General features: G+C 42.8%; 1 protein-coding gene across 3 annotated transcripts in view; it reads left to right on the forward strand.

Annotated features, from left to right (window-relative positions):
- Positions 1 to 12,618, forward strand: part of LOC137866045 (neuropilin-2-like) — a 95,146-nt gene that overhangs the window by 66,549 nt on the left and 15,979 nt on the right. For 2 of the 3 annotated variants that reach the window (XM_068701692.1, XM_068701701.1), the window contains exons 12-16: positions 3,310 to 3,384; positions 4,161 to 4,325; positions 8,876 to 9,144; positions 9,485 to 9,581; positions 12,288 to 12,320. In XM_068701692.1, coding sequence (XP_068557793.1) covers positions 3,310 to 3,384; positions 4,161 to 4,325; positions 8,876 to 9,144; positions 9,485 to 9,581; positions 12,288 to 12,320 — 639 coding nt within the window. The remainder of the gene's footprint in view (positions 1 to 3,309; positions 3,385 to 4,160; positions 4,326 to 8,875; positions 9,145 to 9,484; positions 9,582 to 12,287; positions 12,321 to 12,618) is intronic. The other variant, XM_068701710.1, reaches the window with a different exon arrangement.

Genomic DNA, 12,618 nt, shown 5'->3' on the forward strand with positions numbered 1-12,618 from the left:
GCCTAGAGCAGACAGGTCAACCAGCGGTAAAATAGTTAATGGTCATTAAAGCTACACACACACACACAGTGAGTCTGCCATTCAGTCAGTCAGTCAACCACATACTCATTAAGTAAAGGAAACTCCTACCAACACACACATGCACTGTCACCAATAATTTGAGTAAGGACGACATTCTCTCTTACTCAGACACACACACACACACACACACACACACACACACACACACACACACACACACACACGCACCTACTCACACACTGTGTCAGTAGTCATTATTCAGGCTGACAGAGGTAGATTTATACCCAGAGCTCTTTCCATAATTGAACAGTTTTTCGTCTCTCTGTTTCCGCCTCGCCCTGCTCAGTCAGCAGCTTTACAATGAGCCCTTGGGCCTATGACAGTGTGCGTGCGTGTGTGTGTGTGCGTGCGTGTGTGTGTGTGTGTGTGTGTGTGTGTGAGTGTGTGTGCGTGTGCGGTTAACCGAACCGAACACCTTCTGTTTCTCGGTTTGAGGTGTGTGTGTGAGAGAGCAAGAAAAAGAGAGTGATGGCAGGTTGCTGTAACTCACTGGTGCTCAGGATGACCCATCTGCAGAAAACAGATGAAAAGATTGGTGTTTCTTTTACATCCCAGTTTGAATCCTTGAGTTTAAAACTGTTCACCTCTGTTCCACAGAACTTCCCTCAGAAGTGACTGAACACACTTTAGTGTTGTGCCTGATTGTCACATTTAGTTCCGCCGACACATGAACACGCAAAAGCAAGTTGAAAAGTTGATTACATAATAACTACAGTAACACGCTTAAAATGAGCATAAAGTAATTCATTCATATTAGTTTGCTGACCTTTACAGTAGCTACAGAGAAGGCCCTGGAATAGGACGGAGAAAGGGAAGATGATGAAGAGGAGAGGGAGGAATAACAGGAGAGGAGACGATGGACAGAGAGCAAAATTGGATTAGACAGGTTGAGATGAGATGGAGTTAGAAATGGGAGGCTGACAGGAGCTGTGTGTGGTCACTAATTAGGAAAATGGTGGTGAGAGGTTGAAAAGGTTGTGTTCCCTTCTCCATGTCTCTCTCTCTCTCTCTCTCTCTCTCTCTCTCTCTCTCTCTCTCTCTCATCTCCATTCCTCCCTCTCTTCCCTCCATATGGGGGGGCTAATTACAGTGGTAAAGGGCACCAAATTAAAACAGCTTAATGTCAGCAGCTGGGAGCTACTTATCCAATGTCGATATCTAATTCTGTATATGAACGTGTGTGTGTGCGTGCGTGCGTTTGCTTGCTCTGTGTGTGTTGGGACAGCAACATGAGGCCTCTCTGTTTGGGCTTACATAATAATCCTGCATACTTTCACTATGAGCAGACTGTGTTAACAACTCAATAAAGTTATGCACATACACAATACACATCAGAGCTGCAGCGAACTCAAAGCTATTAACAAAGGTTGGGAGTTCACGCTAAACAAGATACACGCACACACACACATGCAGATCACCAAGCGAGTCAGTCATGGAAACATCTAGAACAACCAAACAAGCAGTAAATCAACAGTGGTTTCAGATTTACTGAGCTGGCGGTTAGAACCGACATAAAATAACACCACGATACAGAGTTGCAGCACAGAGAGAAGCACTAAACAGTAAAAAAGGTTGACAGGAGAGCGGGAGATCGTAGGAAAAAGAGCAAAAGAAAGAGATGCAATCTTAACAAAGAGAGAGAAAGATCTGCGGGCAGACAAAAGCAAAGGACACGTGGAAATCAAAATATGCTTCAGGGAGAGATGACAGAAAGAGAGCGAGAGAAAGAGTTATGGAGAAGAAAATTGCGGTTGTGGTAAAAGAGAAACAAGACTAGATAGGATTTCGCTTCTATGCCGGAGAGGTAGAGAAAAAGAGAGATCAAGTTTGTGTGCATGTTTGTGCGTGTGTGCGTGTGTGTGTGTGTGTGTGTGTGTGTGTGTGTGTGTGTGTGTGTGTGTGTGTGTGTGGAAAGAGCTTTTTGTGGTGTTGATGGTGGTTTTGCACAGCAGAGCTAAAAGTGGTCAGATTTATTGTGACAAATGACAGAGAGGAGAGAAAGAGGGAGGAGATTTGCAGAGCCCGATGACAGATGTAGGGAGGAAAGAAAAATGAGAGACGGAACATGAGATGAATGGCAGAAAATGAGAGAGAAAGCAGTAATTTCTAAGAATAATTTGGCAAGAGGTTTGTGGCGTCAGCCCGACGATCTTCTGTTCCCTTACGTCAACGTATAGGCTTTCTTTCACACGTGAGCGAGAGGGAGCTGGTAAAGCATTCAGGGCTGTTTAAGGAACCTTAACTAACTGTAGAAAACTGCTTATTAAGACCAGAAGGTCTTGAGGTTACGGTGACATACCGCACTGCTGACGTGTGTGTGTGCGTGTGGGTGTGTGTGTGTGTGTGTGTGTGTGTGTGTGTGTGTGTGTGTGTGTGTGCCTCTGTTTGATCCATCATACACTGGTCGCATGCTGCTGTGCACCAAGGTCAGTGTGAGTGCAGCATCTATCATCATAGCGGTGTGTGTGTGTGTGTGTGTGTGTGTGTGTGTGCCAACCTGCAGTGGGTGAAATTAGCAGTGTGGCACATTCTTCAGCTGAGTGTCAGCTCACTGCCTCAGCTAACTGTGTCACCGCCTGGATAATGACAAACTTCAGTCTTCATACAGTCCTGGAAAACAACAGCAAAGTGTGCTGAAACATCATTAATTACTGTGTGATATCTTAATCTCACTTTGCTCAAACATCAATAGTTACTGTGTAATATCTTAATCTCACTTTGCTCAAACATCACCACTGCACTGTTAAATGTTGCTATTTTCCGGTGTGATGTGAAGTAGCTGGAGAGCAAATTGTGAATATTTAAAAGCTTAGCTTTGGTTATTGTATGTCCAGTACTGTCTCTACTTATTAGACCGTTTGAGAGTGTTTGAGTGTGTGAAATTAGAGCAGCTTAACTCAGTGCTTGCATTTAAAATAGTTTAACATGTGCTACAACATATATATATATATATATATACGTTACTGCTGTGGATGGTTGTTTAGAGTGGCTTGGTGTGTTGATGGCCGGTGACAGCAACATGCTAGTTAGCGCGACGTGTTGTTCATGAACATTGTTAGCTAGGATGCTGATAGCTGATGATGATCTTTTGGACAAGAGGGAATATAACTCGTTATGGAGGGCGAACATGTTGGTTTCCATATGAAAGCTCACGCAACATTTGTCATATATCTTCTGCCATGTCATTCAATTCTGTTCTATTCTAACCTTCTTTTCTTTTCATGACAGAAACCACCACTATACCTGACACAGTGACCCCCACCCTGCCCAGAGTGGAACAGACCACTGCTGCAATGAGACCTGGTAAACACACAAACACACAAACACACACACACACACACACTTAATAATTCAAGCACTCTCACACACACAGCATCTCCACACGCACTCATGCAGATTTCTTTCAAGCACACATGCATAAATGTCGTCTCTGTCTCTCGTCCACACACGCTCACACTCTTAAGGTCAAACCCATGATGTCATCTTACATCCCGGGGCCTCTGGGCTTTGAAGTCTGTTAGATGCCAGGGTCCCACAGGAAGCTCTGTTTGAGTGAAAATAAGCTCTCACAGTCAGAATCTCACCTTCTCACACAAACACATATCGAGAATATGACTTCACAGGTATATGTCAGTGACTGTCAGGCAGGTTAAGGAGAACAAGGTATCGGGATCTAGTTTAAAGTGGTTTGTTGCTACATAACTGAAGGCAGTGACTTCAACTGAATGCAGCATCAGGGACAGCAAGTGCATCTATGTTCTCTTTTTTTATTTTTTATCCTCTCCTCAGCTCCTTCTGTCGAGCTCATTCTCTTTCCACATTATCTCTCTTTTACTCTTAATATTTCTATTCACCATGATACAAACTGAGATGACATAATGCATGAAAACTGTTGCATCTAAACACAATGGGAATACCTCCAAAAGCATCACGGCAAGGATTACAAGATGCTGAGGAAATTTGAGATTTGCTCAAAGAAAGGAAGGCGTCTTGATAATTAGTTGTATTTAGTCAGTCAAAGCAGGTGCTCTATCAAACGGTTTTATTCACAACCTATGTGTCTCTTTCACGACCAACAGCCACCACTCCGTCCCTGTCGGCTGTGTGTGACTTTGAGCAGAGCTTGTGCGGCTGGTCGGCTGACCCCCAGTCCGGTGTGAGCTGGTCTCTGCACACAGCCAGCAGCGGTTCCACTGGACACGGCTCTCATGGGACGAGACAGGACCTGGCGCTGGGATCGGACAGTGAGTACTGATTTGTTTCCAATCGCCCGCAATTACGTTTTACAACATGACATTTTTCTAAGTAGTATCAAATATTTTGAGGAATCCTTGTCGCTCGTTTTTTTTAAATTACTGTGTTACTACAGTTTCAGCTCAGTCACTCCCCAAATTGTATGTCGCCATTAACACAAATGGATCATGGGAGAGTTTAGAATCTATGTGCTGGAAACGTGTTTTTCTGGATTGAATCAATATTGCATTTAAATCACTTCCTCTGCTGTTTCCAGCAATCACATCCCAATAACATTGCCAAAAATACTCGTACATTGTTGTGGAAGCCAACTTAATGAAAATAATTTAAAGGGACACTCCACCTATTTCCCACATGAAGCCTAAGCCAGAGATTTGAAACACCAGAAACTACCAGAAATACACAACACTGAATACGTAACAGAACATAAGTTTGCCAATAAAACAGCAATACATTTATCACATTAATCATCATCGGACTTTGCACACACACACACACATTGTAGAAACTTCCCTGTCCAAACGCTGAGAACCCAATAGAAAACTTCATCAAACATTCAAACTTTGTGAAAACTTTCACATTCAAGTTGTCATCTTGCTGGGTATTCTTCATTTCAAGACATTTCTCATTCTGTAAACACAGAAAAGAAAGCACCGTCACATTGGTGGAATGATGGAAGACTTCTGTGGCTAATTAAGAGCAAAGTGGTTGTAAGTTGCAGATCCCAGTGCTGGGAGGAACCACTGACAGCAACTATGATGCAAGGATTTCACTCTGATCTGCTAAAAGGGTGCACGGCCGTGACTTAATTGGAGTTTCTTCAAAACATTTTTAGGTTTAACAGTCTCACTTTCACTAACCTAGTTTGTTACTTTCGCTGTCAGCCTTTGCTTTTAATCCTCAACTTCTTTTGTCTGTTCTTGGAGTTTTACTCCTTATCGACATTTTCTTCTTTTTTACTTCATCTCTGTTCTTTATTCACTCTTGTAGCATCTTTTTGCTTGCTCCTTTCGTATGCTGTAATAACCTTACTTCAGCCTACGTTTTGTTCACCTTTAACGTCACTTCAACTGTATTTACGCTCACATTTCTACCTGTTACCCTCACCATGCTTCTGTCATTGCATCCTTCCTCTAGAAGTCATCCAGTAATCTGTTTCAGCTCTAACTCATACTACAGTATATTAAGTTCCTTCCCTCTCACTCCATCACTGTGATCACCTCTTCCTCTCCTCACTGACCTCTCTCCTATTTCCCTCAGTGGTACTTGCCTTTTTCCACATCTGTCTATCTTTAATAAGACAGCAAGAGGATAACCAAGGCTGTTTTATCCATCACACACACACACACACACACACACACACATACACACTTTCACTGCCTCACGTACCTCTCTCTCTCTCTCTCTCTCTCTCTCTCTCTCTCTCTCTCTCTCTCTCTCTCTCTCTCTCTCTCTTTCACACACACACACACACACACACACACACACTTCCTGTACTTGCACGCCCATAAGGCACACACATCACCCAGAGCGCTCTGATAAGTCAGATGATGGCTTTGACAGAAGTGCTGCCTTAGCTCTTCAGCTCCTCCTGAGGCGCCCCCCCACAGACACACACGCACACACACACACACACACACACACACTACGCAAACCACTCAAGGTGGGACTGCTCGCGTATTAAACACTCAGCATGTGTGGGTTTGTTTCCCACACACACACGACCTTGCCGTTCACTCAAGGTTTTCTGTGTATGTGCTGAAGCCCTCCAGTTTATGGTTGACTGAGCAGCTCCTTTCTAAACAGACAGGGCCGTGACATAAGGCGAGGCTCGACATCACACTAGGCTGCTGTGTGTGTGTGTCTGTCTGTGTGTGTGTGTGTGCGTGTGTGTGTGTAATTGATATAGCAGCGTCACTGTGTCCGTGTTAGACAGCAACATGACGTTAAGTCTTGTTCTACAGCAACATTAGCGCGGCGCCCTGTCTGGAAGCTGTCTCGATATGCAAATCAAATCCCCATCCCCTGTCGCTGAAAGCCCTTTTAGGAGTTTTTTCTGTAAAAGAGAAAATCCGACCCGAACGGAGCTCCTAAGTTATTCTTTTGATCTCAGATAGGGCAAGACTGCAATTCTACACCCTGTGGAGATTTTCATCGAAAGAAACCCTTCACACTACTCGTCGTCTGAAATGGTTATTGATAAGAGAATGAGGGAGGGTTAAAAGAAGGCAAAGAGAGGCAAAATCATAATCTATTATTTGATTGTGTCACTTTGAGTTGTTTTGATGTGATCCAACAGGTGTCACAGAGATAAGTAGACTTGAGTAGACTTAAGTAGTAGTAGACTTGTACAACCAACAGTAGCATCTTGCCATGAAATGAGACATTTTGGGTGTACATGTGCATGCAGGAATAAAATAAGCGAAACATGTTTCATTAGGAATTACCAACATTTATAAGCTAAAAAAGCAATGTGGAAACCTTTTAACGAAGTCACAAAATGTCTATCTGCAAAAACATTTGTAAATACAATGTAATTGTATTTGTTTTCCGCTCTTAGCAACTAAAACAGGAATCCTGTGTTTTAGTAGCCTAAACCTAACCACATGCAGGACTCAAGATGCAAACCCTAATCTCCGATGTCAAAGTCTCGTGCAGTGAACATAATCATCCAGGCAGCAATTATTTTTAGGAGATACGGTCGATCCTTAGCTTTGAGGCAGGAAGCTTCTTTTTTTAAATTGTAACTGAAATCAATTGCAACATGACCACGAAAGCAAGGCCCCGTCATGCTTTGTAAAGTGCAGTTATCTCAAGTGTACTGTACCTTACACATGCACTTCTTCTGCACTACTTCTTTGTCCGTGCTCACTTTTGTCGTTGAAGTGAAGGTGCATACGCATAATATGACTCTACATTTAAACTACACACTCATAATATATACACACATAGATACTGCACTCATTTACATAAATCCAAAATGATAAACTCACACACAAGGCTCTTACAAGTACACACACACACACACACACACACACACACACACTGACTGACAGACGAACTCACACACACACACACACACACACTGACTGACAGACGAACTCACACACACACACACACACAGATTCGCACAAACAAAGATACCCACAAATGAACTGCAAAAGACTCCAACACACACACACATTTCCCTCCCTCCCTCCGAGCCAATTCTACATCCCTGCCTATCCCTCCCATGGAGAGTTGTTAATTAATTCCCTCCCTTTGTACGTTCACCAAGATCAAACGAGGAGAAACAGAAAAACACTGCAACTTTCCCTAACTGTACTTAATGAGCAACGGTAATTGAGGTCCCCTTCTTCATTGCCTCGAAGTGAAGAAACAGAGTTACCTCAACCCAAATCCATTATTCATTAAGTGTGATGTGCTGCGAAATCTGTCGAGTGTTTTTTTTTTGTGTCTTAGCTGAGGCAGGGAGAACAGAGGTGAAGATAGATAGATAGATAGATAGATAGATAGATAGATAGATAGATAGCGTCTCTTCTCTTTCTCCCTCTCTCTCTCTCTCTCTCTCTCTCTCTCTCTCTCTCTCTCTCTCCTTATGAGTTGTCACACACAGCGTCTGTCTGTCGATAAAAAGACTATTTGCAGCTCCAGCAAAGCTTTTACTCTGCGGCCATATTAGACAAACTAGACACACAGCCAAAACACAGCAGCAAGCTAATGATTATGGTGCTGTTTGGGATGGGGAAAACATTGTAGCACTACCTTTTTATCTCTCTCCCTCCCTTCCCTTCACCATCTTTGCTCTCTGTCCATCAATTCTTTGAGCTGAGAGGAGAGAAAGGAAGTGAATTAGATTTTTTTTAAAAAGGGATAGAGTGTGTGTGTGTGTAGAGGAAGCACACACACACACACACACACACACACACACAGAGGTACACTATACGTCCACAAGCATTGTAACTGTATTGGTATGATGGCTGTGCTGACTAAGTAGCAAATTGGGAGAGAGCAACAGAACGAGGTGTCAGCATTCAGAGTGATTAGGGCTGTTTAGCACGATTGTGTGCGTGCGTGTGTGTGTGTGTGTGTGTGTGTATGTGTATGCATGCGTGTTCATTTGTATCCATAGCCATTAGTGGCCATGATGAAATGGCAGTCTCATTTGCGGTTTAAGCCTCGTACCACAGGATGATGGAGGTAATGGCTTAAACGCTAAGAAACCACATTCCACTGCATTATTACATCATACTGTACGTTGGGCCTGTTTCACCAGCCAGGAGTGAATCGGCTTTGTGCTGCAGCACTGTCACAAATCATAAAACTCATTAAAATGGAGTCAATTAAATGAATAAAATGCAAATAGCACAGGCAAAACCATGAACTTACATCCCTACGCTAAAGGGAGGGGTGATGAATCAGTTTCAAAGGTCACACATTTGTAATTTGTTACAAGTGATGAATCTATAATACATCACTGATCCTGCAATAATGCAATAATGAAGCATCCACCAACTCTCGGTCTCTTCCTTTCCTCCAGATTTCTCAGGGAACTACCTCCACCTGGACGCAGGCGCCCACACCCAGCGCAAGCGAGCCCGGCTGCTGAGCCCTGAGGTGGGGCCGGAGCGAGGCCCGCTCTGCCTCCTCTTCTACTACCAGCTCCAGGGGGAGGCCCAGGGGAGCCTGAGGGTCCTGCTGAGGGACAGCGACCAGGAAGAGACCCTGCTGTGGGCTCTGAAGGGAGACCAGGGGCCTCACTGGAGGGAGGGCCGCACCATCCTGCCCCAGAGCCCCAAGGAGTATCAGGCAAGTGTTGTTTTTGAACTCACCGCAGGGAAACCGATATTTACTACTTTGTGCCGTCATTGATTTTTGCAGCACATAACTGAGGACAGAAGCCCACAGCGTGTCGTTAATGTGATGATTAAGTGTATGATTAAGGAACACTTAAAACGCTAGAATGAAAGATGAACGCTCCAATTAAAATATTATAGTTTTACATCTATTGGTGTTTGCAACAGCTCATCATTACCTACTGTGGGTTTACCCACCTTTTTACAGACCACTACATTGTAACCGTTCATAAACCACAGTGATTGATAAGGAAAAGCTTATTGTAATATGTATCTCTCATTCCATATTCTAGGTGGCATTCGAGGGCTTTTTCGATCACCCGACCAGAGGCCACATCAGAATAGATAACATCCACATGAGCAGCAGCATGGAGCTGGAGCAGTGTACACGTAAGTCCCACAGCCTGGTTATCAAGATGTCAGCTTTATTCAGCCAGTCAGTCTGTCCACACAATTATCTATCTGTCTGATTCCCTCACTCCTTTACACCATGTTCTCACCAGAGACCGGTTGAGCGAGAGAGAAGGGATAAAAATCTCATAATGTTTCTCGTTTACACACATAGACACACACGCACACATAAAAAATATATATAAAAAGAAAGTAGGCCACAAACGGCCTTTGGGCATGGATACTAATCTATCTTTCATATCTCCCTCTCTCTATCTCCTTCAGTGTTTTTCTATACAACCCCACCCCTCCCTTTGTGATTCTTCTGGTGCTTTCTCTCCCTCTCTCTCTCCCTCTCTCTCTGTCCCTAGCCTTGTCTTTCAGTCAATCAGTCTGGGCCATCGCTGAGCCATAGAGCTTCAAAACAACATGTGTGCCTGTTCATGTAGTTCTTCTGTTTGCCTGTCTCTCTCTTACACACGAGCTGATGTTAATACTGACTGGCTTCAGTTAAGGAAGCGTTGTTATTACCGTTACGGAAAAGTGCAGACTAGACACAGGATTAGGTTTTAAATCGTTCACATTTCCTTGTTTGACAAACATCATTTCCACACGCGGTTTGTTCTCTCTGCCGTGGGAAGTGATGAGAATATCATTATTGTCATTTTATGTAATGAAGCAGCCCGTCACTCGGCACAGCAGGACAGTGATGGTTACCATGATGCGACCACACATATTGGCACACAATATAATGACGTAAAACTACCACCGTTGTATTACATCAATAACCATATGAAGACACACACACACACCCAAACACTCTTGTAACATTTCAAGCTGCTTCACTTTCAACCCGGTTTAATTGAGCCTGGTGTTAATCCGTGTGGTCTCTGCCCAGCTTCTTTTTCATTTAAATCCGTATCCACAACATTGAAATTCACGGCGAGGTCTCCAGTTGTTCAGTTGGGCTGATGGTATGTTTAACTGAAACCTAGAGTTCATTTTTGCAGATATTTTGAATGGGAATTCTACCGATTTTACACATAAAGCCATGAGGGGGAATTCTTAGCCTGCGTTAACAGTTGTCTGACGTCTTCTGTGGCTTTGGAGAAGCTTTATCAATAACATTGATGATTTCACCAGAGTAATCTCACTTAGGGCTTTTACCAGGCAGGACGGATCTAATAAAAACATCTATCGTGTTGCATTATGGGAATTGAAGGATTCAGCGTTTTTTCTTTTTCTCTATTTTATATGTGGCACGCGACTAATTTTGTGCATTCTGGCATTTTCAATGTTGTAACTCTTTCTGTGGTTTGAGTATGACGTCTCAGATGACAGCTTTTTGTTACTACATTTTGTGAATGACGCTTCTCGCTCTGCTGTTCTATCTGGGCACATGTTTACTCTTACCTCTTTTACTTTTCCCACCAATATGTTTCCACCATTCTCTTTTCATATTTATTTTCTCATTATTCCATCACCCACTCCCTCACACCTTATATTACCTTTTTCTTCTTCTTTACTTTACTTGTGCTGCCATTCTCTCTTGTTGTCCCTCTGTGTTTCTCTCTTTTTTTCCACCCTCTCTCTCACTTTCATAATAGATGTTGTATCCTCCGGCAAATAATAAACAGCAGTACATTTCAGTCCCTGTTCCCATGACCCTTTAACTTACCTCCACCCTTCCTTCCCAGTCCTCTATTTCCCGTCTCTTCACCCTTCCTTCTCTCTTTTCACCCTTCCTTCACTCTTTTCACCCCTATCTTCCATCCACTTCTTTCTTCTTCTACCATTGACACCTCTTGTGTCACCTTAGGAGAAGAGAGTTAGAGAGCATTCACAGGAAGGAGAGACATAAATGACACAGCAAAGAGAAGAAAGTCAAAAATGACAGACACACAAAAAGAGAGAGACATTCAGGGACGACATGCTTCCTGTCTTTCAACCCATGCAATCCGCTCTTTTGTCTCCCTCTCTTTATTTTCTCTCCATTTTGTAAAAATGACTGTCATCCAGGAAGATTTATGGGCTTTTAGACTCCTATATCATCTCGGAACTCGACAAATCTTTATTGATTTTCTCAAAAAGGAGAAACACGTGCCTTCACAAAAAGTGCAGCGTCCTGCAGTTTTGCGATTCAGCTGCATTGAAATGCATTTCTGTTAACAATCATCAGAAATATAGTTTTTCCATGTCAATTTAATCATGGAAATATGCCACCGTACACTGAGACTAAGCAAATCCTGAATATGATATATTTGGGGCTGTATTTCATTTTAGTAAAGGGCTACTTTAGAATGAAATAAATGTATTCAATCAAAATCATGTCACGCTCATAGTGTGTCCTGATGGTTAAGCTTATTCATTGCATGAAGGCCTATCCTCTCACACGCTGTACTGTGCTGTAACCAACCCTTGAAAGTGATAGACAAAGCAGCGTTATATTACTTCATAATATTACGTATTCATAACGTAAGTATAACAAATTCTACCTTGAAGCCGACAGTAGAAAACTTAAACTACAATTGATGATGAAATCCATCAAGTCCTGCAGTGAACTCACTGCGTACGAATCATCTGAACTTTAATCACCAAATGAGATTTATATCACAGCAGAACATCCATTATCCCTTTGACACTTTATCACACATATTAATTATTAACCATCATCAATAACATTTCTTTTTCTCTCTCTTTTTCCAGAGCCTTTCCCCGCCTTAACTCCTGGCATAACCAGTAAGTCCTACTTCCTGTTCCTTTTGTACTTCCTGTGCCAAATGTCTGTGCTTTCTGCTTGTTGCTAAGCTCAGCTCGCAGCACTGCACTGGCCCCGAGTGACCTCGATAGTGCCTAATATATGTTGCACACAGCTGAACAGACTTTCACCACACTTATACTGACTGAACATTCTGCCATCAAGCAACTATTAAACAATGGTTTCTGACATTCACAGTACAATGTGTAATATTTACATATAACTACATACGTATAACATTTCCAACTAGTCAAAGAATGTATACTTTATTGATGGGTT

This window comes from Cebidichthys violaceus, unplaced genomic scaffold, assembly GCF_023349555.1.
Source record: "Cebidichthys violaceus isolate CVI_PGR_0920_01 unplaced genomic scaffold, fCebVio1.0.p SCAF_11, whole genome shotgun sequence".
Taxonomy (NCBI): domain Eukaryota; kingdom Metazoa; phylum Chordata; class Actinopteri; order Perciformes; family Stichaeidae; genus Cebidichthys; species Cebidichthys violaceus.